This window comes from Amborella trichopoda, chromosome 7, assembly GCF_054954075.1.
Source record: "Amborella trichopoda isolate Santa Cruz 75 chromosome 7, AtrichopodaSantaCruz75HAP2 v2.0, whole genome shotgun sequence".
In the NCBI taxonomy this organism is placed as follows: Eukaryota; Viridiplantae; Streptophyta; class Magnoliopsida; order Amborellales; family Amborellaceae; genus Amborella; species Amborella trichopoda.
In genome coordinates this window covers 2922699-2950001 of record NC_142342.1, presented here as the reverse complement: position 1 = coordinate 2950001, position 27303 = coordinate 2922699, and the positions used below count along the sequence as shown (strand labels likewise).

Here is a 27303-nt window from a genome sequence, read left to right as displayed (position 1 = left end):
CTCTCACTTCACTTTGGCACATATTTAAAAGGAATTGTCTATAAAAAGAACAAGGAGCTCATAACTATCACCACTTAAATTAGATGGCCTGGGGTCACTCGGTAAGTGTGAGGAATTTCTTTTAGAACTAATCAATTACACTCTTACAATCATCTAATTTGAAATTTAAGGGACAATAATGATTGTGATATCCAAAGGACCATCCAAAATTATAAATAGTCCAAATATAAAAAATTAAATTCAAACCTTTTTAATTTAGTACAATTACCGAAATTAAAATGATTAGATGTCACTATTTTTAGATAGATAATATAATATTTGCTTTTCATATTTAAATATTACTGAATCACTCAAATTTAAAACATTGTAATATTAATTATTATTGCATTAAATAAAAAAATCACTTAAAATCAATATACCTCTTTAGTCTCCTCTAATGCCCTAACATATGGAAGTTATATAAAGAAAGGCTTGAAAGGCTTCTTCAACTTTTAGTTTTTAAATGTTAGCCTCACAAAAGCAGGAAGTTATATAGAAAAATGCTTCAGAGGCTTATAAAAAAAGGGGGAAAACAAAGGTATGTTATTCCAAAGCCTATCATATTAAAAATATGTGTGATTCCAAATTAAGAATCAATGACACATAAAAGGTTTGGCATGTTCATATGCCCCATACACATAAATTTAAACTATATGTTAATGAGATTCTATTTGCATCATATTTTACTAAAATAAAAATTTTAACATTTAAAATAAAAATTTTCTTAATTTTTTATATGGAAATTCATAAGAAATATGTTATAACATGATTTTTTATTATTGGCATGAAATATATTAAGATGCCATGATTTAAATTCCAATAATTTAAATCTATTTTTTCAATAAAATCTTTAATTTTAGATTATTAATTTAAATATTTGAAAGTAAGGGTTTTCCTAATTCCAATACAGAAATTTTGAATTAAAGAATTAACTTTATTATTAATTCATTTGAAAGGTATATTATACAAGTTAAATTTTTGTTCATTATTACATAAAGGCTAATATCAAATGAATGTATGGTTTAATATTATTTATGGGGTTCATTGATATCATGTTAACTTTTAAAAAATAAATTTAAATTTAAAAAATATTTTTAAATCCTATCTATCTATCATTATACCCATGTGTCTCTATCTATCTATTTATCTCTCTCTCTCTCATAATTATCATCATCAAAGCATTTGTCTTTTTCAAATGATTCGGGGTCCGCTGCATAAATCCTAGACCACCATTATGTGCTATCAAGAACCACACTCTCAACCATTTATTTTCTAACTACTTCCAACCATCCCTAGGCATTTTTTTAGCCATAGAGGAAGCTTCTATGTACATACTTATAAATCAAAAAAGCATTACCTTGTACTATGACAAAAATTAGAAAAATTTAATGAAAAAAAAAGAAAAAGATACTTCAACACATGTATATAGCCTGTTTTATTCCAACATGACGAACCTCCTCTCTAAAATTCGTACAGATGTAATACATATATAAACACTTGAAAATCTTTAAAATAGACAGTCCAGATAACGTGCTGTAAGATGCGCTATTTTCCATACTTGAGATCAATTTTTTTGTTTTTGAATTTTTCATTTCCATATGTCTCGAGGTCAGGATGACCAATGGAGGGTTAACTTGATGTCAATTTTTTATTTTTATAAACTTATGTTCATATATCTCAAGGTCAGGATGATCAATGGAGGATTTTACAGTGTCAGATCTGTTTGTTTTTTTTGTAGGCTGGGATTTTGAGGTGCACTTGATGTTTTTCCAACATGCATTATCCTTATTTATAAGCAATATTTAGGAAATCGACTCATCCAAGGTACTCGGGCCTTTGGCCGAGGCAAGTTACTCGGGCCTTTGGCCGAGGCAAGTTACTCGGGCGAGCTCGAATAACTCACTTGAGTCGAGCTTTTTTTTAAAAAAAAAAAAAAACAACGAAAGAAACGTAATATGTATAATTAGTGGGGAACCTTTTATAATCAAACATAGATAGCGTATTGGTTACAACTAGTGCTTGCAAAATCGAACCGAAACAATTAACTGGACATGGGACCTTAAGCGATTAGAATCGGAATTGGACTAATTGGGCGGTTAACCAGACTAACTTGTCTGGTAGAAATTTTTTTTAATGGGTAAAAATATCCAAAAAATAAAAATAAAAAGAAAAATAAAAAATTTCTAGTAGAGGCACTTTTCAAGTTCGCCTCCAAAGATGGGTTCCATTTGATAGATTAGCCTAGACTTCTTGGGTGTATTTTGATATTAATGGTCCAACCCATGTTGCCAAATGATGAATGATTTGAAATTAAGATATCTTTTGTAAAACACACAAGCACACACACACATTCTCTCTCTCTCTCTTCCAAAGATTCACATTTCTAGAGAGACTTGAGACCAATCACGATAACCTTCAGTGATAGAAAAATCTATAGTAAGAGATATTTAGAGGAAGAGCATAGACCTAGAAGCTAGAGAAATTCTGAATAAAGTATGGTTCTGGGGCAAAATTAGAGATCTAAATGTCTGTTTTTGGATATCTTTAAGAATTTTGGGAAGAAGATTAGATCAATTGGGGTCCAAGTATGTTTGATTGTTTGCTTCAACAGTCAACATGCATATTTTTTGGCTACAAAATATATTTTTGCCCAAGTCTCTTTAAAAAAAAATATAGTTGTCTTTACATAACATTTCAAAAACCTTGATGAAAAATGAAAAAAAAAAATTGAAAGAGAGGGTAGAACTAAGCACATACAAGGCAATGGTGTAGTGTTTCATTGAACATAAGTTAACCAAAAAAGTTTCATGCACTTAAAAAAACAAAATGTTTCATTTCCATTGTTACAAATATACATAGCACTTAAAAACTATAATTAAAAAAAATCAAGCAAAAAAAATCGAGTAGAAGATCGGGTGACATTATCATGCACTTATTTTATTTTTTATTTGAGAGATGAAGCCTTGAAAATCCAAATCCACAACTGAATTTGATAAAAAAAGCAACCAATACATTGATAAAAAATATGCTTATTTGAATCGAACATAGGTTCTTTGAGCAGCAGCATTTTAGGCCAAAATCAACCCACAATCTTTGATTTTTTGAACAAAATGAAATATAAATCTGATAAATACTTTGATTATCTATCAAACCCTCTAAATTTCTTTAAGAACCATTAGGTATTGAAGAGATTATTGAAAAAATGACTGAAACTTTCAAGACCCTAAAAAATTCGTCATTTCAATCCAAGAAACTCTTTTCTTTTCAATATTTCAATCCAAATTCCTTGCTTTATAGATATTTGATAGTGATTTACAACAACAAAACATGAAAAATACAAGAAAACGAATAAAAAAAAAAAGTGAAAAATTGGATTCACGGGTACCTGCTACATATAACAGCCCCTATTTCAAAATAATTGGCTAACTGTCCGGTTAGCATAAAACTGTCCAGTTAAACAAAAAAATGGCTGGTTCAACCCCTACCCGGTTGGTTTTAGGCCGCACATTTTAAAGAGATGTACCCTAGGCTACTATACACCCAAAACCGACCCTAATCGTACTCAAAACCCTAGCTGTTCTGACCTAATTGGCCAGTTTTTCTAACACTTGTTACAACAAGTAACAATCAGCCACCTCTTTGTAAGAAGTTTAAGGTTTGATTCTTGGTTGGGGGAGAGGGAGGGGGGTGCGGCACAGGCAGAGTCTTTTTTAAAAAAGAGATCAGACCCTTACCAAGCTAGAATCACAGGGACCTTAAAACACATATGACTTAATTCCAGCGCATGTGCATAAATATGAATAAAATTTATAAATATGAAGTTTACAAATATAGAGTGCAATCTACTCGCCCAAAACTCGTATCGTATCGCTCATAGAACGAGGCCAAGAAGCAAAGGTTTATGAAACGAAAAGTCCCTTTTTTTTTTTTTTTTTTTTTTTTTTTTTTTTTTTTTTTTTTTTTTTTTTTTTTTTAAGAACCGCTGTCGCAGAATGAGGAGGATGACAAAAGTGCAGGCCAATGACAGGGATCAAAAAGAAAAAGGAAGTTGCGCATGAAAACAAGACTGTTGTACAACCCCAGAAAAAGGTTTTTCCTAAAAAATCACCGATGAAAATTATTTTGATAAGTGATTTCAGCAAAAAACTAATTAATATGATTCAAATTGGTATGAATTTTTTTTTTATAACTGTTTTTATTTTTTTGTGCACAAATCTAGCTCGAAATGCCCACAGTGGGCACCAAATTGTTTACAGTAGTGCAAATCGGGACGATCTAAAGATGAGATCGACCAGATCAGAACCACAAACCGATTTTTTTTTTTTAAGAGTGATAGAGAGTGGGAACAATCAAATTTTGATCTAAGGCCAGATCTACTCAGAAATGAGCATATATGCTCTCAGATCAGTGGTAGAGCCAACAATAATATGAAATGCGAAATACTATGTAAAATGCAATAAAACTAATTTAATTTAAATAAAATAAACAAAAATAAATAAAATGAAGTGCAAGAAAGTAAACTATACAAAACCGGGCCAGTTGGCCTAGAACTCCCAAGGCTTCAAGGCTTTGCCGTATCAAGACCGACTGAGTTTATGCCGTGCACCCTCTTTGTTTCTCTTCAAGTTTTGACCAGGCATTGGCTTGGTTGAAAGGCTTTCTTAACCTAAGGGCCGCAGGTTTAATGACCTAAAGCTAAGGTCTTCCTAAGTCCAACCTTTTCTCAAGGTATCATGTTTTTTGGCCTACAATTTTACAAATTTTCAGAGGAAGGAGTTTGAAAGTCTAACCCTATGAATGATCTTGAAATGGTATTTTAAAAGCTAAAAATCGACTAGAGCAGGTGACTGTCAATTTCAAATAGATTTTCCAGCCTGCTGTTTTGGGGAAACATACCAAAAGAGTCCAAATTCAATGAATCTGCCCAAAAATGGTCGCGGAGTGGTGGCATGTGGAAACTACCATTCATTTTGAGGCAATCAAGCTGGGTGGCACAAGCGGTGTAACCTAAACCAAATCTACTCAGAATTAGCAGATTCCAGTCGACCGGCAAAGAGCTTGGCAATGATCTTAAAGGATCGCCCATCTCTCATCCGGCTTTGCCTCTTGGAGGAGCGTTGTGGTGATTCTTTCTTCCTTCAATTACGATGCGGGAGCGTTGTGGTGATTCTTCCTTCCTTCAATTACGATGCGAGTGGGGCCTCCTGCACCCTCAAGTGGACCTTCACAATTAGCTCGGCCTCATATTTTTATTGCAATTTACCATCTCTTGTTGCAATTTACTAAAGGATTCTCCATCTCTTGTATGTGGATGACCTTAAGGATTCTCCAAAGGATTCTTATTCTATTAGAGCAAGATCACTTATTTGGTATAAAGAGCTATATCTCTAACCCTTGACAATATCATGTTGATCATACTTTTTAGACCAACTCACTTGACCCATAAAACCCACTCATCACCCATTTTTTTCGCACTCATCACCCATTTTTTTCGCACTCCTAGATGCAAGAAGACAACATTGAGCTCAACCGAGACTTTTTCTCATTCAACATGAATACCCCGTATAATACTTATGGGAATTTTTTTTTAATAATAATAAAAAATAAAAAAAATAAGCCTATAATATTTTTCTAACAGAATAGGTATCCGTATTTCTGTTCATGAAATTGTCATTTTTCACTTCGATAGAGAGAGTGTTTTGTGGAGGGAATTGGCAAACCACAAAACCCTTGCACTTCTCATTTTCTTTGTTTTGTTGGAATATCAACAAGGACTCGCACACCGGTGCCTCAAATAATTCGATGGGGATATTTGTCATCTAAAAGTTCAAAAATCACCTCTAATTCACACTGTAACAACCTGAAAGAATGATTTGTGGCATCTGAAAAACCAAAACGTGCAAAATTAATGTTGAGACAACATTAAGTTGGAGCGTCTTGAGCTCCAAGTCGGTTTCTTTTCTCAGAATAATCTTAGAGATCAGTAAAACGACTTCAAAGTTTTGAAGTCAAAAAAATAGCTTTGGCATAGTGTTTTGCCCGCAGAGGAAGTGTACAATCCACTCCCACTGTCCTCTTTTAGAGGAGGACAGTATATTTCTTTTATTTTTTTCATAGGACACAGTATAGGTACTCATATCCAACATCCAAGATTGACATATATCCAACATCCACTATCCATGTCAATCCCAAGGCGATGGATCGAGTAATTTTTCCAGCTTAAAAGCCGACAACTCATCTCCAAATATCCTTGGCATCTCAAGATTCTATGTAATATATCCTGTCTGCTACATCTCAAGTTCTATTCCTGTTATTGAACTACTCAAATTATATATAACCCAAAAACTCCATCATGCAACCATACTATGAGAGGGTGAGAGCAATAACAACCAACAAAGAAGTTTAAAATGCATCCATGATGGAACGGAATGGCCTGGTCCATCTCCGTTTTATGTAAAATATGTTATAAAGGAAAAAAGGATAGTGTTTCACGTTAAAAAAAAAGAGAAAAAAGGGGGGCGAAATTTTTTAGTAGTAGCCCTTATCAAGAAGCAATTGATCATCTGGTTTGAAACCCACTGCCATCAGCAGTTGCCCAAAGCCCCAAAGAAAGGGCTTGAAAACCCTACCACACATCGGGTCGAAGCTCACCAGTGGCAGGAGGCATCCACTTCCCAGAGTTGTAGACACTCTCGCCAACTTTCCAACCGGGGACATTCTTCATAATTCTGGCCTCCTCTTCCAATACCTTCTTCCATTCCTTCACAAACCTGTACCGTACAGCTATTTCACACACTATGCAATATAACATCTAGCCGACAAATAGTTATACTCTCTCTCATGCGCACACAGAAACACACACCAAAAAAAAAACAGCAAAATCCAATGTTATATTACCAATTTAAAACACGTCAAAGAGAAACCCATAATCATACCTCTCATCTTCTTCAGCTTGCAGCACCGGAAGTATTGCTCTACGAGCAGCATATTTTTCTTCTTTAATTGCCCTGCAGCACATGACAATGATAATTCAGTGCATAGAAACGATAGGATTGACATAGAACTCGGGCCACATGGGGCCACATGTGGAATGGGTGTGGATACGTTGAAGGTACAATGAAGGGCATAACATACACATATTTAGCCTTGGGATAAGACAATGAGCAGGAGCAATTAGAATGAGAATAGATTTTTTTTTTTTTTTCAGAAACATAATGTATTAAATAAATAAAAACATACAAGTACAACTACAGATTACAACACAGAGTATCTCCAAGAACCCCTTCATCCGCAAGGGTCTGCTGCTTCACAGGCACCACAGACAACATATTGGAAAGATAATCTCCCTAGAATCACGAATGTCAAATACCTCCAAAAAGAACATAGCCACATGCCATGGAACGGTGACTCCTTTTAGGCCCACGAAGTGACATTTAAACAAGGGTGCGGTTGGTATAGAGCCTAGGCTCTAAACAATCAAATTCAAATTTGAGCCTACCTTCAAGTACTGCCGAGAAATGTGGTTTCAATACTGGAGATCTTTGTGATAGCCTTAAAATATATTTTCATCTTTATTTATAAAGTTTAAAGCTTCAAAAAGTAGTGTAGATCAACAGATCTATGAAAACTTGAAAATCTTGAAACTTGACGGTCCAAAAATGCGTTACAAAATACACTATTTCCAAAACTTTAAATCCATTTTTTTCTCATGTCCATGCATCCTGATGTTGAGATGATCAATTTGAGGATATTTGGGCATCAAAACAACCTCTTCTAGTAAATTTTTTTAGGTAGGCTCTAATTTGATTGTTTAGAGCCTCGGCTCTATATAAACTTTTCCCTTTAAACAATCCTCCTCAACCACCAACTGTACTTCCAAATGGAATGGAGCAATACATAAGCCTATAAGCAGTTCATAATCCTCTGCAATTGTTGAGCCACATACAACCGAGGGGCCCGAGTAACTCATCAACTTCCTTCCTTCTGCATCCCAAAATATCCCATACACAACAGCTGAACTTGGATTTTTCCTCAAGAAACTACCAAAAACTAAGCTTAAGAGATGCTACATCCAGCCTACCCCACGTGACTGGGTCCTGGTACGAACTGACCAGAAAATTGCCACCAAATTCCGGTCTTTAATAAGATAAACACCCTGCAAATTACGTAACTCAAGTCTGCCAATTCCTGAAGTGTTCATTGTGTGGCAAAGACACCATGGGCTAAATTGGATTTTTTTAATCTTCAAATCTCGTCAAATACAAATGGGAATGGGTTCCCTAACCAAATGAATGAACATTCATTACCAGCCTGGCTATCATAGATAGGCTTCATTCAGGAAAATTCAGAAAAGGTAGCAAAAACAGGTTGTGTAACCAAATAGTCCACATCTTTTGAGTACCCAGTCTGTGGGCTGCCTTCTTGGTAAGTCCTTTGTATATTTTGTCTATATATAAAGTCAACTTATTGGTCTTAGCCTTAGTTGCCTTGAGAATTTATTCTGTTATTTCCTAAAATTTGTAGTTGTGTTGGAGGCGTGCAGACCATAATTCCCACGATCTTTTATGAAGGGGATCACCCCCGCTCTAGAAGCTCGATCCTGCACTCCGAGACACGAGATCTCGATTCCAAAATGATTGCTCGATATTTGGGATCTCAACCCAGGAAGTCAGGGAACTCAATCCCATCTTAACGGGATCCAGATCTCTGTCAAAAATCGTAATTCCATGAGTAAGCAGAACCATCATTTCACTAACTTAGAGTGGAGTATCCTCTATTTTGGGAAGGAGTTTCACGGGTGCATTTTTGGGTTGGAGTAGATCTCCCATTTTTATGACCCATAAACTTTCTAAATGCCATCATTTCCTACATATTTTATAATTTACAACTTTACAAAGCGTATGAACCGTAACTTATTGTAAATACAAGATTGCCTCTGAGAAATGCTTCATCTCTGATCCAACTTTTTGTTATTTCATTGGTTTCAATGCACCTACGATAGGGGAGTAAGAGAGTTTTTTGTTATTGTGTGTGAGAGGTCAATGATATGATTCTTGTTTACATTAATACTTGGGTTTGTGAATTTGGACAAATTTAAATATATCGTTCAATGAAGTTGAAGGGAAGTTTTATAGGATAGCTATTAGACCAGGTTTACTTTATAGAGCGGAATGTTGGGTGGTTAAAAAACAACATACTCATAAAATAAGTGTGGCTGAGTTGAGGATGTTGAGATGCATAAGGGCAAAACAAGAAGGGATAGAATTCGAAATGAATACATTTGAGAGAATTTAGGTGTGTGGCACCAATAAGCAATAAGATGAGAGAAAGAAAACTTAGGTGGGCTCGCCATGTGCGGCGCAAATCCAATATAACATCTATTAGGGGGTATGAGTCAGTTAGGGAGGAAGGCTCAAAAAGGGCAAGGGGTAGGCCCAAAAAGACATAGTTGGAAGTAGTGAGAAAATATATGGGGACTTATGGCCTCATTGAGGTTATGGCCCTCAATAGACCAGAATGGTGGACCAGGATTCATGTAGCCGACCCCAATTAGTTGGGAAAAGGTTTGACGATGATGATAATATAAAGTCAACTTATCTCAATAAAAGATGTGGTGGTTAGATCCCTCGTAAAGTAAGATCATGAAAAAAAATTGGCATGTCACGGTTTCCAGTACTTGAGGCTGCTATTGAAGCTGACAAATGCTTTTCTTATGCTGGGAAAGATAAAAATTTCATTAATCAAGGAAACAAACCTCTACATTTTTATTTTTTTTTGAAACTGAACACACCTCTACATTTTTTTCTTTTCTGAAATGGTACTGACTTAATCAATTAAGAAGGCAAGCTAATGCCACAAACAAAACAAGGAAAGCACATAAATTAAGCGACACAACAGAATCTCATAACTAAAACAAACACACTAGCTGCCTCATCGGCATCTCAATGAACAAGCCACAATAAATTAATGCATCTATAAATCGCTCAACCAACTCTGCCAATACATGGGCCACAGTCTAGTGGGCCAGTTATCCTTCTTAACCCATATGATGACATCAAGGCAATCCCCTTCCACTAACAAAAAGAATCACGAGCGGTTCAAGGTGATTATAATGCCCCTGAGGAAGCATTTGCTCAGCCATGGTCAAGTGCCAAGCCCAAAAGGGCCAAAGAAGGACATCAACATCTTCCCTGTGTCCCAAATAAAGCACCAGCCCATCAAATGTGAAATTGAAAAAGCCAAAAGTAGCCTCTGACATTACAAAATGGTCCAGAGATTGGACAGGTGAGGGCACATTCCTCCACCAGCTCAAGAAGTCTGAAAATCAAGAAGTCCAACATTTTCAGACATTTGAACTTTAGAACAAGCAAGGACCCAGGAGATATGCTCTCCCTCAGGGTACCAATAGATGACTTATTCCCTTTAAATACACGCTCGTTCCTCTCTCTCCAGAGACCCTAAATTATGACAGAGGATGACAGCTTCCAAAAGAACTTTTCTATTTATAGAAAAACTCAACTCTCATAATTCATAAGCAAGGGAACTGCACTCCCAACCTTGGATTAATGATAGCCATAGGAATACCCAATCCACCCAAAAGGCCACCACCATAAACGACAACATGTAACTACACCTAGGACAATAGAAAAGAAGATGGCCATCAGTCTCCCACTCACGACATAAAATGGACGGGTTAGGGACCTCCAAGCCGCAATGCTGTAAACATGTATTATAAGAAGCTATTGAAAATAGAACATGCTAATAGGTATCCAGAGATCTAGTTAGCTTCTTGAAATGAGATTCTTTTATGAAATAAGTAACATTATTGTATTACGTATTTTGCATGATGGTTACAGATGAAGTTTCGCAATACAAAACTGGCAGCCACTGCCAGTAGACAAGGGTAAATTACACAATTGCATGTCGTTACCTGCTTTGTGAGAAACCAGTGTAGGGGAAGAATTAGATGATTAATTTTTTGTCATGTGGGGGAGGGGTTGGGTAGAGGGGCCAGGAAGTGAATGATAGGGGAGAGAGGAATGCTTTAGCTTCTGAGCCATTCTGAAGAAGTTGGCTTCCCAAACAAAAGTCCCAAATTCCTCATCCAAAATATCAAAGAAGACCTTTGATCAAAATGTTACAGTCCTAATACCCTTATTCTGTTCCTATCCAGACAAAAGTCTCCAACTTCCAACACCACAGGTGGTACAACAGGGCATATAGTGTTTCTGGTCTATGACCTAGCAACTAAAAAAAGTGAAAAGATAATTTTTTCTTAGCCACGCAAACCAAATGGCAATTTGTTCAAAAATTTAAATGGTTCCAATCAAACATTACATGTACACTAACCCTTTTCATACTTGTAATTAAACTCACCTCACCATTACTTGTCATCCTTTCATTATTAAATTATGTAATCTGGAGCTTAAGTTCCTTGGAATTGCTCTGAAAACTTCATCAGAGCCAATGATTTCTAGATATTGCTTCATCACCACTCATTGCTATTGGACAACTTTGATGGAAACAATGATTTCCAAATAAGTAATAAGTGGACCTCAATTGCTCCATCATAACACATTTCTACCAAACTTCTTACTCGCGAATTGCGATCCACATAGACAAGTACCCTTAAAAGAATACAGTGTTACTCATTACAGTAGGCTCCCATCTCTTCAAAGCAAATGCATCTATTAACTAATTGACGGAATAACATAAGCTCCAATTTTGCCTCTCAAAAAAAAAAAACAGAAGCCCCAATTTGAAGTAGAGATAAGTAAGATTTTTTTCCCTTGCTTCAAATTACAAATATATACTCTTTAAAAAATTTGCTAGACAGAAAAAACAAAATGCAAGTACACCATAAATGATCAAAAATTATAATGCATAGTATATAAATGTTATTAAGATCCAGAAAGAAGAACAAATATAATGCTAAGATAACAAATTAAACTGATCACAATCCAGGGAAAGCACATGTAAGAAACACACATAGATCATAATTTGAAATGGAGATGAATACAGCACACATTTCCAGATTAATTGAAGAAAAAGGGAAAAAACTACAAATATGAAAATAAACAAGCATATCACTGAAATAAGCTCGATTCATATTCAAAGAAAGAAGATAGTGAAAATAAAAAGGTAGAAAACCAGCAATCAACCTCGCCAAAAACAAAGAAATCAGTACCTTCGAACCTTGTTACCCTGTCCAACCTCATACATTCCATAACAGAAGGCACCAAGAGCAGTGAGAAAAATGGCAACAGCACTTGGCCCTTTCGATGGAATCCTTCGAGCATAACGAACGGGCGCAAACCCACCAGGTGGAGGGCCATCCTGCAAAACTGGCATCTCCTTAACACTAACCATGCCCGGCTTCTTCCTGATCATGGATTCAGTCATCTTTACCAACCCTCTGCGAAAAAAAATAAAAAAATAAAAAATAAAATAACAATTTCTTGAGGCGTCCAACAGTTTGGGAAAGTGAAAACCCTCAAAAATTGGATTTTGCGAATACATGAATAATAAAATCACTAGTTTTTGTCTCACCTCTGCTATGACAAAAATCACTAGTTTCTCTCTTGCCTTTGATATGACAAATGCCCCAATTACTCGAACCTCGGTCAAACTGCAACACTAAATTCCTAGATGGTTCTATTTAAAGGAGGATGGTGAGACTAACCTTAAACCACTGGTTATTCCGGCAATCTGAAAGGGAAGTGCCCTGATTTCTCCAAATTCCGGCAGCCTACAACCAAAATCCCCTAACTTCTCAAGCTTGTAACTGCCACACAGATCTCTGTATATCTCTCTTTTCAGGGAAGTTGACATGAGCCAAACCGTAAATGCATGGTCCCTCTGATAGAGAAGAATGTCCTAATTTTGGCAGATTTTACAGGAGCCTATGAAATGAAATGGCAAAAGCTCTCAACAAACAGTTTTTAGCTTGAATACACGCACACTCCCTCACATCTCACATCTCCGATTGAATCCGTCCATCCGATTGAATACTCTCTCACGAAGACAGGATTCTATGAGTCGGCCGACTAACATGTCCACATACGGTCCCCCTCTAATAGATGCAAACTCCCTTGGATGTTAATGTTCTATGGCATGGTCCTTGAATATCTTCATCAACATTAGAATTTTTTTCAAATTATTTGGAGTCCACTATATGAATCCTGATCTATCATTCTTATTTAATAAATGTTATATTGTCTTTGAAGGCATAAGTCCTTATGTATTTTCTCACGACTTCTAACCATGTCTTTTTAGGCCTATCCCTTGTTTTTTTTTTTTGCTTTCCACTTGAACCAACTCGTATATCTTAATTGGTGTTGTATTAGGTATGCGGTCTACATGACCAGCCCACTTAAGTCTACTTTCTCTCATCTTATCGTCTATTGGAGCTCATCTTATCGTTGATTGGAACTACACCTAAGTTATCCCGGATGTATTCATTTCGAATTCTATTCATTCATATCTTGCCACTTGTCAATCTCTAACATGTTCATCTCAGCTACACTCATCATATGAGTCATGTAGAATTTGTCCTTCCACCTCATTGATATGTAGCGATCACATAAAACTCTAGTTGCCAACTCCACTCTGCCCATCCAACTCTAATTTTATGTGTGACATTTTCCTCAATCTCTTTATTTTTCTAGATTATCGACCTAATATATCGAAAATGCGATATTTTTGGTATTTTTTGGCCTTCAATCTTAACTATTTCACCTTCTCTATTCCTATTATTATTTAACGTACATTTCACATATTATATCTTAGTAACATTTAAATTCTAAATTATCCCTCCAAAGTTATAACTTTGTGTTGATGCCACTTCGAGTCTCATCGATCAAAACTATATCATCCACAAATACAGTACCTCGTCTTGTAGGTGCCTAAATAAATTGTTCATAACTAAAACAAATAGGTATGGGTTCAACGCTGACCCCTAATATAGACCTTTTGTCACTGAAAATTCATTTGTCTCTCTACTAGTTGTTAGCGCAGTAGTTAGCGCTCTCTCGTACATATCTCTTACTAAATCTATATTGTATCTAAAGACCCTTTTTTTTTTCAACACCCACAAAATTAAATCTTGAGGTACTCTATCTTAACTTTTCTTCCTATCACCTTTAATAAATACCATGTGGAAATCTTTTCCCCTTTGCCCTAAACTTCTCAATTAGCTGCCTAAGTAGGAAAATAGCCTCAATTGTTGACTTCCTTAGTATAAAATTAAATTGGTTTTCTGATATACTTGTTTCATGCTTCAGTCGTTGCTCAATCACTCTCCCCCACAGCTTCATAATGTGCCCGATAAGTTTGATCCCTCGATAGTTTGCACAATTATGTAAGTATCTTTTGTATGTTTAGATATGTATCACAATACTTTTCTTCCATTTGTTTGTCATCATCTTTATTCACAACACTTTATTGTACAACTTGGTCAACCATTCAATGTTGATATCTCCACATTTCGTTGATCTCTTCATCCGTCACCAAGACTAGTGGTGGCAATGGACCCAGACCAAGACCCAACCCAGGCTCAAGTATGAGTTCAAAAATTGGACTTGGTGGGTCCAATTCAGATCCAAAATCTTGGACCCGATCACCATTCAGGTCTGAAACTGGGTCTAGGTAGACCCAACCCGGACTCGACCCCGATTAGTGTAAATATCTAAATAATATTTATTCCGTGATATTTTAATAATAGTTGAATAAATATAATTATACATGTATACTTAATAATCTTTAAATAATGCATGTATATAAACAAATCATGAAATATATTTCAATATATTGATATTTTGATTTTTGGGTAGGGTCTGATTAGGTCTGGTTTGCTTCAAGTCCGAGTCCGGGACCCACATTATATTTTCAAGTTCAAGTACGAGTCAAGTGACTTCAGGTTTAGTCGGGTCCTGATTCCATAATATTTTTTCGGGTTTGGGTCCGGCTTAATTCAACCCGACCTATAGCCACCCCTAACCAAGACCCTTTGATCATCACTCTTATTACATTTAATATAGTCTAGTTCTCTCACATTTTTGTTAACCTGTAGATATCTTCTATACATTTTCTCTGTACAGTTATCGGTAACCCCTGGCTTGCGGAACTAAGAATCTCTTGGCTTAATGTGAAGTAGATGAATATAACTATAAATCAAGTGCAACAAATAAAGCAAACATAAAAATCACACTACAACAACACACAGTTTACTTGGTTCACCCTATAGGGCTACATCCATGGCCTCAGCAAGTAGAAATCCACTATCATAATGGAGATTACAGTTTTGGGTTATAAGAGATAATACTTATCTCTAAACACCGGTAAAATACCATCATCGATCTTCTTTTCTAAACCCGCTCTCTCGATTGAGCAATATCTGAAATAAATACCTATGTAATCTTTTGTAGGAGAAATACAATTTTTTTAATAATAATAATAATAATCACCCCTTATACTTTTGGCAACAATATCACTCACAGATGGTCTTTTTTACAAACAATAGAAATTCCAAAAATTAAATAACACATAAATAAAATAAATATCAACTTCTTAATGCCATTCATACAACCTAATACTGTGCTTGAGAATATAAAATAAAATAACAAACAATTAAAAGAAAAGATATCGGAGGTTACCTCAACCGAGCTTTTTACACCCCACACAAAGTCACCACATCCAATGGCTCGGGATCAACGGTCTAGCTTCAATCTCGAACCGGAAAAGCTAATTTCGGCCAAACTAGGTAATCACCCTTAAATCTCTACAAAACTCTAACTCCAAAATAATTAGGCTCAAACCCTAATTTTTCAACCCTTAGATTTGATAATGAGAGAGAGAGAAAGAAATACGAGAGTAGAGAGAGAGAGGGGTGTGGCCCCTAGGGAAAAGAGTGAGAGAGTTTATGGGAGAGAGATGTGTGTTGAGATGGGGGAGAGCACCCTTATTTATAGTGAAATTCAGATCTAGGGTTTCCCATAGTTTGCCTCTTTTTTGAGATTGAATATGGACTATTGATCAAAGTGACTTGTGGGGTGAGAGATCTGAGCCATCTATTCCATAAATGGGCTATCAACATTATGGAAGGTGCATAAACCATTATCCCTCTTTTCTTAAACTATTTTTTCATCAATATATTTAAATAAATTAAATCCATTAAAGATATTGTTCATACCGTAGATTGCACATTTCATCTCATATTTTCCATGAGAATATTTCAATAATATCGAGTCAAGATATTCCTTCAACAATCAAGATAAGATATAGTCAATATTTTCTAATAAAGATTTGACCACATGCTACAAGATGTAGTTACCATATTTAACAAACTTGAACACAAAACAAGATAAGGTATCAAAGGGTGGGGCGTGCCACCCATGTATGGTATGTGGGGCCCCACCTAATAATCACATGGTGGACCCATGTGCACTATGGGTCCCCATGTAATTTTTTAATAAGTATTTTAAAATTTAAAATGAATTTTAAAACATTATAACTTTGCAAATTAATAACTTCATTTTTATAAGTCCAAAAATAATAAATAAAATATCAAATGACTTACAAATAATAAATCTAAAATAATTTAATAATAAAATCAACACAATTAAATTAAAATGATGAGAAGTGGATCCATATGGTTTAGGAATTCAATCAACGATCACGGGGGTACTCCATCTTCAACTGTGGACAACAGACCACACTTGCTTTATCGAACCGACCCAATGTTTCCCATGACCCACAGTCCAAGCAGGGGCTCATTAGCGGGTCACCAAAGTTTGGTTGATGAGCTAAGGAGTCGCAATCCCAGTCTGTGGATTACAGGTCTTCCCCTAGAGACAAGTCAATGTCACTACGACCTGATGTGACTTCAGCTCTATGGCGCATAGGGGTATATCTCGCACATGCATATGCTTTACCTAAAGGTGGATATCTAGCTTTCTCGAACGACCTATCTATATGCATGCTGTGTGATGGAAAATGGATGAGGTTTTGGCTCCCGTCTCTACAGGCATACCATCACACACAAGGGTCACACAGTCCATTGGCTCAATCATCTAGGCATAAGCTCTAACCTCATCAAGGGCTAACCCAAAAATCCTTTTCGATTTAGTTTTTATGCCTAGGTACCTTGGGTTTTCCAACCGACTGGCCTAGATCGTCGAGCACAGTCTGTTATCCACAAATATCATTTGCTTAGTATGGTCTTCGAGAGACCACACTCCCACTGAATTTATGTTCCACTATAGTAAATATTTTTCATTACACACTCATAAGGCCTTTAAAGGCCACATAAACCCAACAATATCGTCAACCAATACCTTCTAACGCTACCCAAAAGATAACATCGAGAGCAACCGAGAGCTTTTCTCTCTAGAAGTGGGAGCCTTACCAACCTAAAACTCATGGGAATACCGCCTCTTACTCGGAGGCTATGACTCTCTTTTGGAGACTAATCTCCATCTTTAGAGATCCATTCCCATAACCCTCAAAGGGATGACCCTCAAAGGGATGACCCTCAAAAGGATGAGTATTTATGCGATCATTGATCCCCCCTTATAGTGATCATTTGAGCTTCTTTCATACTGCCTTTAACCTTTCGAAGAAAATTTTGGCTATCACTAAACCCAACAATTATATACGACTACTAAACTTTAGACAATTCTAACTTTAGTGGATTTTCATGTTGAGTGGTTTAAGAATTTCTCTTCTATGCATCTAACAACTTTCATGGTAAGCCATACTCATTTTTTTCCCATAAAGTTAGTGAGGGATTTGAGCAGGTAGCTGACTTGTTGTATTTATGTGTGAAAAATTATATGATCATCATCAATTTAGCATTTGCCCAATGAATTGGGGCTGCCTACATGAATCCTGGTTATCCATTCTGTTCTATTAAATGTCATATCCTTAGTGAGGCTATAAGTCCTCATAACTTTTTGGATTATTTCCAATCGCATCCTTTTGGCCCTACCGCTTGTCATTTTCAATCCTTCCACTTAAATTAATTCGCAGCTCCTAACAGGTATTGTACTTGGTCGGCGTTACACATGGTCAGTCCACCTAAGTCTACTCTCTCTCATTTTATTGCCTATTGGTGCCACGCTTAAATTCTTTCGAATATATTCATTTCGAATTCTATCCCTTCTTGTCTTGTCACTCATCCATCTCAACATCATCATCTCCGCTATATTCATTCTATGCGTATATTGTTTTCTGTCCGCCCAACATTTCGCCCCCTAGAGCAAAGTTGGTCTCACCACTGTCCTATAGAACTTGACTTTCAGCCTTATCGATATGTGACGATGATATAAATTCCTATTGCACATCTCCACTTCAGCTTTAGTTCTGTGTGCAACATCTTCCTCGATCTCTCCATTTTCCTGGATTATCGACCTAAGATGTAAAAAGTACAATCTTTTTTGTACTTCTTGACCATTGTATCCCTCCAAAGTTATAACTTTGTGTTGACGCCTTTTGAATATCATCAATAAAAAATATGTCATCTGAGAGCAACATGCACCATGGTACCTCATCATGTAGGTGCCTAGTTTAATTGTCCACAACTAAGACAAAAAGGTACGGCCTCAATGCTAACCCTTGATATAGACTTATTGTCATTAAAACTCATTCGTTTCTCCATTAGTTATTCGTACACTAGTTAGAGCTCCATCATGTGTGCATATATATAGCAATGATTTCATACAACAATTGTATAATAATATAATGCAACAACCTTCAAAAGTTATGTTAGGGCCATTTGTTTGAACAAAAATTTAAAATATACACTATTTTCATTCTAATGAACAATCACAAAAATAAATACATAAATAAATAAATAAAAATACAATCTACAAAGTATTTGTTAGCCCAATTAACATAGGTCGTCCATTTTTGTAATATGCTTAGATCTAGGTATTAGAATGACCATTTTTCTTTCCTAATGTTTTAAACAATTTTATTATCATTAAATTAACACTATTAAGCAAGGAAAAAACAATTTTGAATTCATGAAAGCCTAGATCTTGAAATTTATCAAATGGACGGTCTAGATTCATTGTTGGAAGGGACTCATTTTGACTATATATAAGGTGCAAATTACTTTTTCTTTTTTTTAGATTGATTATTGAGATAAAAAGAGTGTGTGTGCAAAATTTTGGGTCATACAAAACCACAAACATAGTTTTTTAGAAGTGTGATTTCATTATATTATGATACAATTGTTGGTGAAAATGAACAATATGCCCATAGGCCCGGTGCCTTCTGATTTTTTCGGACAATGTAGATTAAAAGACTGCCATGAACATAGCATATTTTTCACACAAATACGGGATTCTACCTCGGACATAGCATGTCCATTGTGATTTTTAAGGCAAAATCAGTTGAAGCAAACATTTAGCATAAGCTAATCCGCTAATCAAATAAGTTGAAGCAGGTTTTTGGCCATCAATATTTCCTTCACAAAGTCCTGATTCTTCTACATGCCAGCCAACCTTGTGTAATAATAAAGAAAAGAAAAAGCTATGATAGGAAAAGATAAAGATAAAAGAGGAATCATGAAAAACTAATTTCCTCTGTGACGCCAAGACCTAATGGCGCCCTATCACTCATCCCTATGATGAGCACCAAAACTGTCTCTGAAGAGGCACCAAAGTTGCATAGTTTGTTATTATGTTCAAGAAAAAATACCAGTTCCAAAGTGAAGTGTAGATGAGACACACGAACAATGCCCAATGACTCCTCCTCAATGCAAATAAATAAATATATTAGCTGCTTTTTTATCCATTCACAAATCAAAGGTTAAAACTAAAAATAGATAAGCAAATCTGATGCAGAGAGTTCAGAGTGGATAAATAAATAAATGGTATCAGACTCGTCCGAGGCAAATCGGATTCGGCTTCCACACGTTGATAAACTCTATTTACATCGAAACCCTCAATTGAAACCATCTTTTTGAAAGACTGCTAAAATGTTGCCCATTAATTGAAAAACTCTCGTTTTGAAAGACTGCCAAAATTCTGCTCTCGTTTTGAAAGACTACCAAAAGTCTTCCCACTAATTAATTATACATATTACGTTTATATTTTCATTTTTTTTTTTTTTAAGTACTAAACTCGGTCGAGTTACTTGGGATTTGCTTGAGTAACTCGTCTTGCCCAAGGTCCGAGTACCTTCGGGCCAAGTCGAGTTTCTCAGGTGTGTCCAGTTCACTGTTTTTTTTTTTAAGAAAAATAAACATAAAAATATGTTATATATAATTAGTAGTTTACATTTTCAATACAACATCTAATGGCAAGTGGGTGAGGACTGCCGACCTGTTACTTTTTTTTAAAAAAAAAATATGGCATCCATCAAAAAGATGATAGCCGGGGGAGTCGAACCCTAATCCCGCTCATGTTGATCATTAAATTTTGCAGCATTAATATAAATAAACTTTATTATTATTTTGTACAACCTACTCAGCCAAAACCCGCCTACCCCGTAAAGCGAGACTGAATTACCCGGCCAAGTCTCAGAATGCTGAGGCTACGAATTAAACTTTAATTGTTTTTGGATGACTGAGGAGACTCGGACTTGGACTAGTTTACTATGTATGTACCTATTTTATATGTATGCTATATATACTATGTACCTATTTTATAGGTATACTATATATGCCTATCCATTTTTCAAGTTTTTTCATTATTTTGGCAAAGATTAGAAAGTGTTTTAGCCATTAATACTTATTTTTACAATTTTTCATTTTTTAAAAAAAATTAAAAAAATACCCCTGTGTACAAATCGATTTTTTAAAATTCAATTCTTCACGAATTTCATTTGGACATGATTTGTTTAATCATGCTTTACAAACAATTTTCCTTTTTATATTTTTGAAAACTTTTTCGATCTGTTGGGACTTGCCCAGGCCAATTGAATTGGCCAGTTTCTGAAGCCAATTTGATTTTTCAAATACTGAATCTACCCCCTTGAGTGGAACTCTGAAACCGGAGTTAACCATGATCGTCATGTAACCAGTTTCAATCTAACCAGCCAATTCTTTGAACCGGACGATATTTCTAATGCTGATTTGAGGTGCTCTTAGGCGTGTTTCGGAGAGATAAAGATGAGATCCACATCCGATTCTTTTCAACCCAAATAATTTGTACATGTCCCCAATACCAACTAGTGAATACAATATTAGTCGGTTCAAATCAGAACCGGCCATTGTCAGTTCCAGATTTGGACAGTTTGAATGATCTGGTTGGATATTTAAAAAAAAAATGCAAACAAATATAAAAAACTCAAAAAATAAGGGATTTATTTTTAACGCATTTTTAAATGTTTCTTATTTGGCAAAGATTGAAAAGTGTTCATGGAAACTTATTTTTACATTTTCCCATTTTTTTAAAAAAAATTCAAGAATTTCCCTGCCCAGTTAGGCCAGTCTAACCGGCCGGTAGTAGTAGTAGTATCTTGACCATTAGATGTAAAATTGGGTGGCTACAATTATTCTATTGACTAAGCTCAAACTTCAAAAGAAACTATCATGAACTTTGTGACACATCCAAGCCATTGAATTTCACATCAAATGGTTGTAAGGAATTGTGATAACCTTGTATCAAAGGTAAATAGTTTCTATTTATCCAAAAAAAAAAAAAAAGGTAAATGGTATCATTGTATACAATCTTGTTTAGGTTTTGAAAATAGTACATCATGTAATGCATTTTTTGATAGTCAATTTCAATATTTTCAAGCTTTCATAGATCAGCTAAATCTACACTATTTTTAAGCTTTAAATATAAAACTTAGAGATGAAAATATATTTGAAGGCTACTACAAAGATTTCGGATATTGAAACCATATTTCTCAACACTATTTGAAGTTGCAATCTATTTTGATTGTTTGGAGCCTCGACTCTATGCAAACGGCACCCTTAAAAGTGTAGTTTAGATTTTTCCTTGTTGCTAATGTTCTATAATATGGGTTTACGCATTCTTGCAGCTGTCAACCATTTTTGTTGGGATAATTGCAATGTTGTTATCAACTTTAAATTTCTTTAAGGGCCTGTTTGGATAATATTTAATTATATTTGAAATAGATTAGTCTAAAAAACTAATTAAAAAAATGTATCGAATTGCTTACGAGAGATGAACCATTTAATACCTTACCTTTATCTTTTGAAAATAATCCCTTACACTTACCTTTTGATTTAACTTGAAAACACCCATAAAAGAGCACATTATATTGAGTTGGGATAGTTGCAAATCGGTATTTATTAAATAGTAGGAATACTTACCTAAAACTTAGTTAAGACTTAAAACATGCCTTTGATGAAGCTATAATATATAGAATATGATACTTATTGGGAATCACATAAACTTCAAATTTTTTATTTGGACATTTTAAACTAATTACGCAATGACAAAAAAAAATCAGATTTTTCAACTATTCCTAAAAAAAATTCCATTTTTAAGCATATAAGAGATTTGGAAATCCAGGAAATAGATGAGATGAGTGGCATTTTCACACTTTGGAAAGGAAGAAATATGGGATTTGATTGGAGTTAGAGGTAGAGATAAATTTACTTTACATGCTTATAGAGGGATCGATAACGAAATATAATGAGAGATAAGTCATTTAAATCCCGAGTTTTCTAAATGGGATTGTATACAATGAGACCATTTACGTGGTCACATTAATCTTGATCGTGGATGTGAAATTGGGTGGCTACAATTATTCCATTGACCAAGCTTAAACTTCAAAATAAATCTTTTTGAACTTTGTGATACATCAAAGCTATTAAATTTCACATAAAATGGTTGTAAGAAATTGTGCTCAAACTTTAAAATAAATTTTTTTGAACTTTGTGATACACCCAAGCCCTCATATTTCACATGAAATGGTTATAAAGAATTGTGACCACCTTGTATTAAAGGTAAGTGGTCTCATTCTATACTTTCTCTTTATAAATCCTGATTATATAAAACCCAATTCCTCCTAACACAGGTGTTTGGTATTGTTTTCTACTAAAAACCCATGTTTCTGAAACCCCAAGATAGGCTCATTTTGAGGTTTTTGGAGATAAGTTCTAAAGTAGGATTTTAAAGGGATTGTAATACCATCTACTTTTTATACAAGGATATCATAATTACTTATAAGTTATAACCATCCAATGTGAAACCTGATAGCATAAATATGTCACAAATTTCAATAAATTTTATTTTGAACTTTGATCTTGGTCAACGCACGAATATAGCCACCCAATTTCACATCTAGGTCAAGAATAAATTTTCCCATCTTGAACCAAAAATAAATGGTTCAATTGTATACTTTTTCATTTTAAAAAGGGTGAAGTTTGTATAAAGTTGTAATCTTAAACAATCCAAGTAAGGCGTATCTCCAAACTTTGTTATAGGATGCAATTTTGATGTCAAAAATTTTGAATCTGAGCCGAGAATCTATTATCATCTCTAAATATATAATTTTAAATGCCCAGAATGATACAAATCAAGTGGATCTATAAATGCATGAAAATCTTGAAAATGGACGGTCAAGATAATGTGTTGTAGAATGTATTATTTTCATATTTGAAATCTGTTATTTTTCCATATCCATACAACTCGACATCCTGATGATCAATGAGATTTTTTCCAATATCTAAATAGCTTTGTCCAATGGATTTTTGTGGTGCGCCTTAATTCTACAATTTAACGTGACAACTTTATATAAACTTTTCCCGCTTAAAAAACAGGTAGAGAAATCTTTGCTGAGAATTCAAAATTCACTCCTACTTACTTTTTCTTTAACAGTACAAATAAGAGAGCACCTATAATTAACCTACATAGATTAAATAAGAGATTACATTTTTCACACCTACAAAGAGAATCCATGTACACAACTAAAACCATGAGCCCCCATAAAAGTATAGTCCCATAACAAAACCATTTTTACACATCCCTCATAAAGGAAGAGAGAGAATACCCTATCCACATTAATGACTCACATGTTTTATTTTAGACCATCTACCTTTGATACAATGAGGTTGCAGTTATTTATAACCATCTAATATGAAATCCGATAGTTTGGGTGCATCACAAAGTTAGATAAAAGTTATTTTGAACTTTGAACTTGATCAATAGAATAAATATAGCTACTTAATTTTACATTCAATAATCAAGATTAACTATGATCACCTTGTACCAAATATAAATAGTATCATTATATTTTTTCCTTTCTTTTATATATATTTATGATGAATTTTATAATATCACGGTAAAATCAATTTATCATGATACCGTTAAAAAAAAATTCAATTTATCATTATAGCTTATTATCTCAATAAAGTATGGACATGAACACCCCAATTCAAGCTTCATCCTATATATAGATGAAGAAGTTGTAGTATTCATATGTAGATATACGTTCCCCTCATCATGATATATTTTTGAGATGGATTTTGGAGGAAATCGTGAATGTATAAAAATAAAATTTTAAGACTAAAAGCAATAAGGTTTTGAAATAATTTTAAACCGTTGATTTTGCCCTTTTTTTGGAGAGATCACAACTCCACATCTATCTTTAAGATGGATGTGTGATGGAGAGATCACCACTCCACATCTTTGCCCTTTTTTTGGAGAGATCACAACTCCACATCTATCTTTAAGATGGATGTGTGATGGAGAGATCACCACTCCACATCTTTGCCCTTTTTTTTGGAGAGATCACAACTCCACATCTATCTTTAAGATGGATGTGTGATGGAGAGATCACCACTCCACATCTATCTTTAAGAAGGACGTGTGATGCCTCAGGGGACACAAATGTAGTTATATATCCACTTTTCTATAGATAAACAAACAAATTTAAATACATTTCATGATTTCAAAAAGTGGGACTTAAATATAAAATTATGAAATAAATAAAACTATTTTTACATTCGGAAAATAAAATAGGATAGTTTTGTAAATTCCTATTTTAAATCTAAGTAGAAACATGTCTCTAACTAGAAACAACTCTAAAATGTCAATGCAACAAAGCAAATGGGGAGAAATTTATTGGACGGTTATTTTTGCACAATTTTTTCATAAATTAAACATTATTATTGACTTCGCCAAATGTTTGATGTATTTATGTCTGGGTATGGTTAATACAAGGCCATGACTTCATATTAAAAGTTAAACTGCACCTCGAACACTCTTGAAAATCCAGTTTTCTAGGGATTTATGATTTGGATTAAACTTGAAAATAGACGGTCTAGATAACACGTTACGAGATACAATGGTTTCATGGATGAAAATTTGTTTTCGGTTCCATAATTGTTGAGGTTGTGATCATAAATTTCATATTTTTTTGTACCAAAGAATAATATTTTCTACTAATATTTGAGTTGTTGCTTGAAACATCCAGAGGTTGTGATCATAAATTTTTATATTTTTTTTAACACCAAAGAATAGTATTTTCCACTAATATTTGATTTTTGCTTGAAACAACCATACTACCAGGTCATTGTTTTCCATTATGTTTCTAGTATTTATGTTTTTAATTGTGTATGACTTGAATTCATATCTAATAGAAAATAAGGAAATTTTTGTAATTTAAGTTTTTTGTGTGATTAAAATATATGTTATATTTTATTTTAAGCTTATGTCCCGATGTTTGTGTTTTATTTATTTTTATCCAAAATACCTCGATTCCGAACTATAAGTTCCGAATTGGGGTTTTTCTTGTGTTTTGTCCCAATTATCGGTTTGTAACCTCAAGTTCTCAACCGATCGGAAACTTAAAGTTCTGAACTAGAGCTCACTTTAAGAAAACGACTCTAGTGTTGTTCTTTCCAAATTTCTTTCGCAATTTGAAGTTCCAAACGGAAAGCTAAGCCCCAAAAGAAAATCGGTATGATACTTGGAGTTCCAAATTAGTGTATATTGAAAAAATATAAAGCACAGACATGAGCAGAAAATATAAAAAATATTTTTTTAATACCACAAACAAGTATTAAGAAAATTTTCCTAAAACTAATATATCTCTAATATTTTAAATCCAATAAATTCCAAAAAAAAAAAAAAAAAAAAGCACTCTCATAATACTCCGCACCAGTAAGATCTGAGTGACCTACCCATTTAAAAGCTTGTGTTAAGCCACCAATAAAACCATGCCCATACTCCTCATTAGACTCTCTCTCTCTTCCAAAACCATGACTCTCTCTCTCTCTCCTTGCTTTCTTTAGAGTCCATACGTAATGCACTCGTGAGAGCATATTGTATATTTACTACCCGAGTAAATATTTACTCGAAAGGTGTGGTGTTTATAAGTTTGCAACCTTAAACAATTTGATTAAAGCGCACCACCAAATTTTATCATAACGTATAATTTTGGTGTAAAAATTATTAGGATTATTTAAAAAGCTATTTTTATATCTAATTATCAAATTTTAAACTCCAAACATATGACAATCTTGAAATTGACGGTTTAGATAATGTGTTGCAAGATGCACTATTTATAGGTTTAATTTTTTTTTTTTTTTTTCATATTCATACATCTCGATGTCGAGATGATCAATTAAAAGTTTTTCAACATTAAAACAACATTTTCTGATGGCTTTTTGAGGTGCATTTTTAACTCTACATTTCAATGTTGCAACCTTATGTAAAATTTGTCTTTATTTGAAAGGAAAATTTTAATCTAAAAGTTAGAATCCACTTAAGAATGACTAGTCTTCAAAACACAAAAATTTGAGTTATTCAACTCTTAAATCTCGCCATTTAAAGAACCAGTAAGTCTCTATTCAATTTGAAGTTTTTTTGATAATTCAACGGAGAAGATATACCCTACCTATTTTTCAAAAATAGTTTAGGAGTTATTTTTTTTCAAGTACATATAAAACAACATTTGAACTTTCTTATTTTGAGGTCAGTCTTCTAGTTGAATAAGTCATGTCCTCAAAATTTAAGACCATAAAAATCGACTTTAATTATGGGTTAATTGATACAGTAAATAAACAATGAGTAATGATACTATTAGACCCTCTCATTTGTGTAAGATTTTAAATAATCATCATTAAATTTGATACATATTATTTAAAAAGTTATGATATTAATGTGGGGCACTCAATTATGTAAAATTTTAAATGATCTTCTTTAAATTTAATACACATTTTTTTTAAAGTTATGATATGGATGTAGGACGGGACTTTTTTTAACCGATCTATCTTTTGAAGTCCTTATCTGGGGCTCACAAAGTCATTTCCCATAAACAGTACGGTCCTGCATAAGC

At 34.3% G+C, this 27303-nt stretch overlaps 1 protein-coding gene across 2 annotated transcripts; it reads right to left on the bottom strand.

Moving 5' to 3' along the window:
* Positions 1–6436: 6436 nt before the first annotated feature.
* On the bottom strand, positions 6437–12958 carry LOC18447154 (NADH dehydrogenase [ubiquinone] 1 alpha subcomplex subunit 13-B). Of its 2 annotated transcripts, none has more exons than XM_011629806.3 (4): positions 12589–12958; positions 12227–12454; positions 6975–7046; positions 6437–6809 (listed from the first exon to the last, which is right to left on the bottom strand). In XM_011629806.3, exons 2-4 carry the CDS (start codon positions 12439–12441, stop codon positions 6665–6667), a joined length of 432 nt encoding a protein of 143 aa, XP_011628108.1. In that variant the 5' UTR covers positions 12442–12454; positions 12589–12958; the 3' UTR covers positions 6437–6664. The 2 variants fall into 2 exon arrangements, with proteins under 2 accessions (XP_011628108.1, XP_006857317.1); XM_006857255.4 differs by having other exon boundaries at positions 12722–12958.
* Between the last annotated feature and the right edge of the window lie 14345 nt (positions 12959–27303).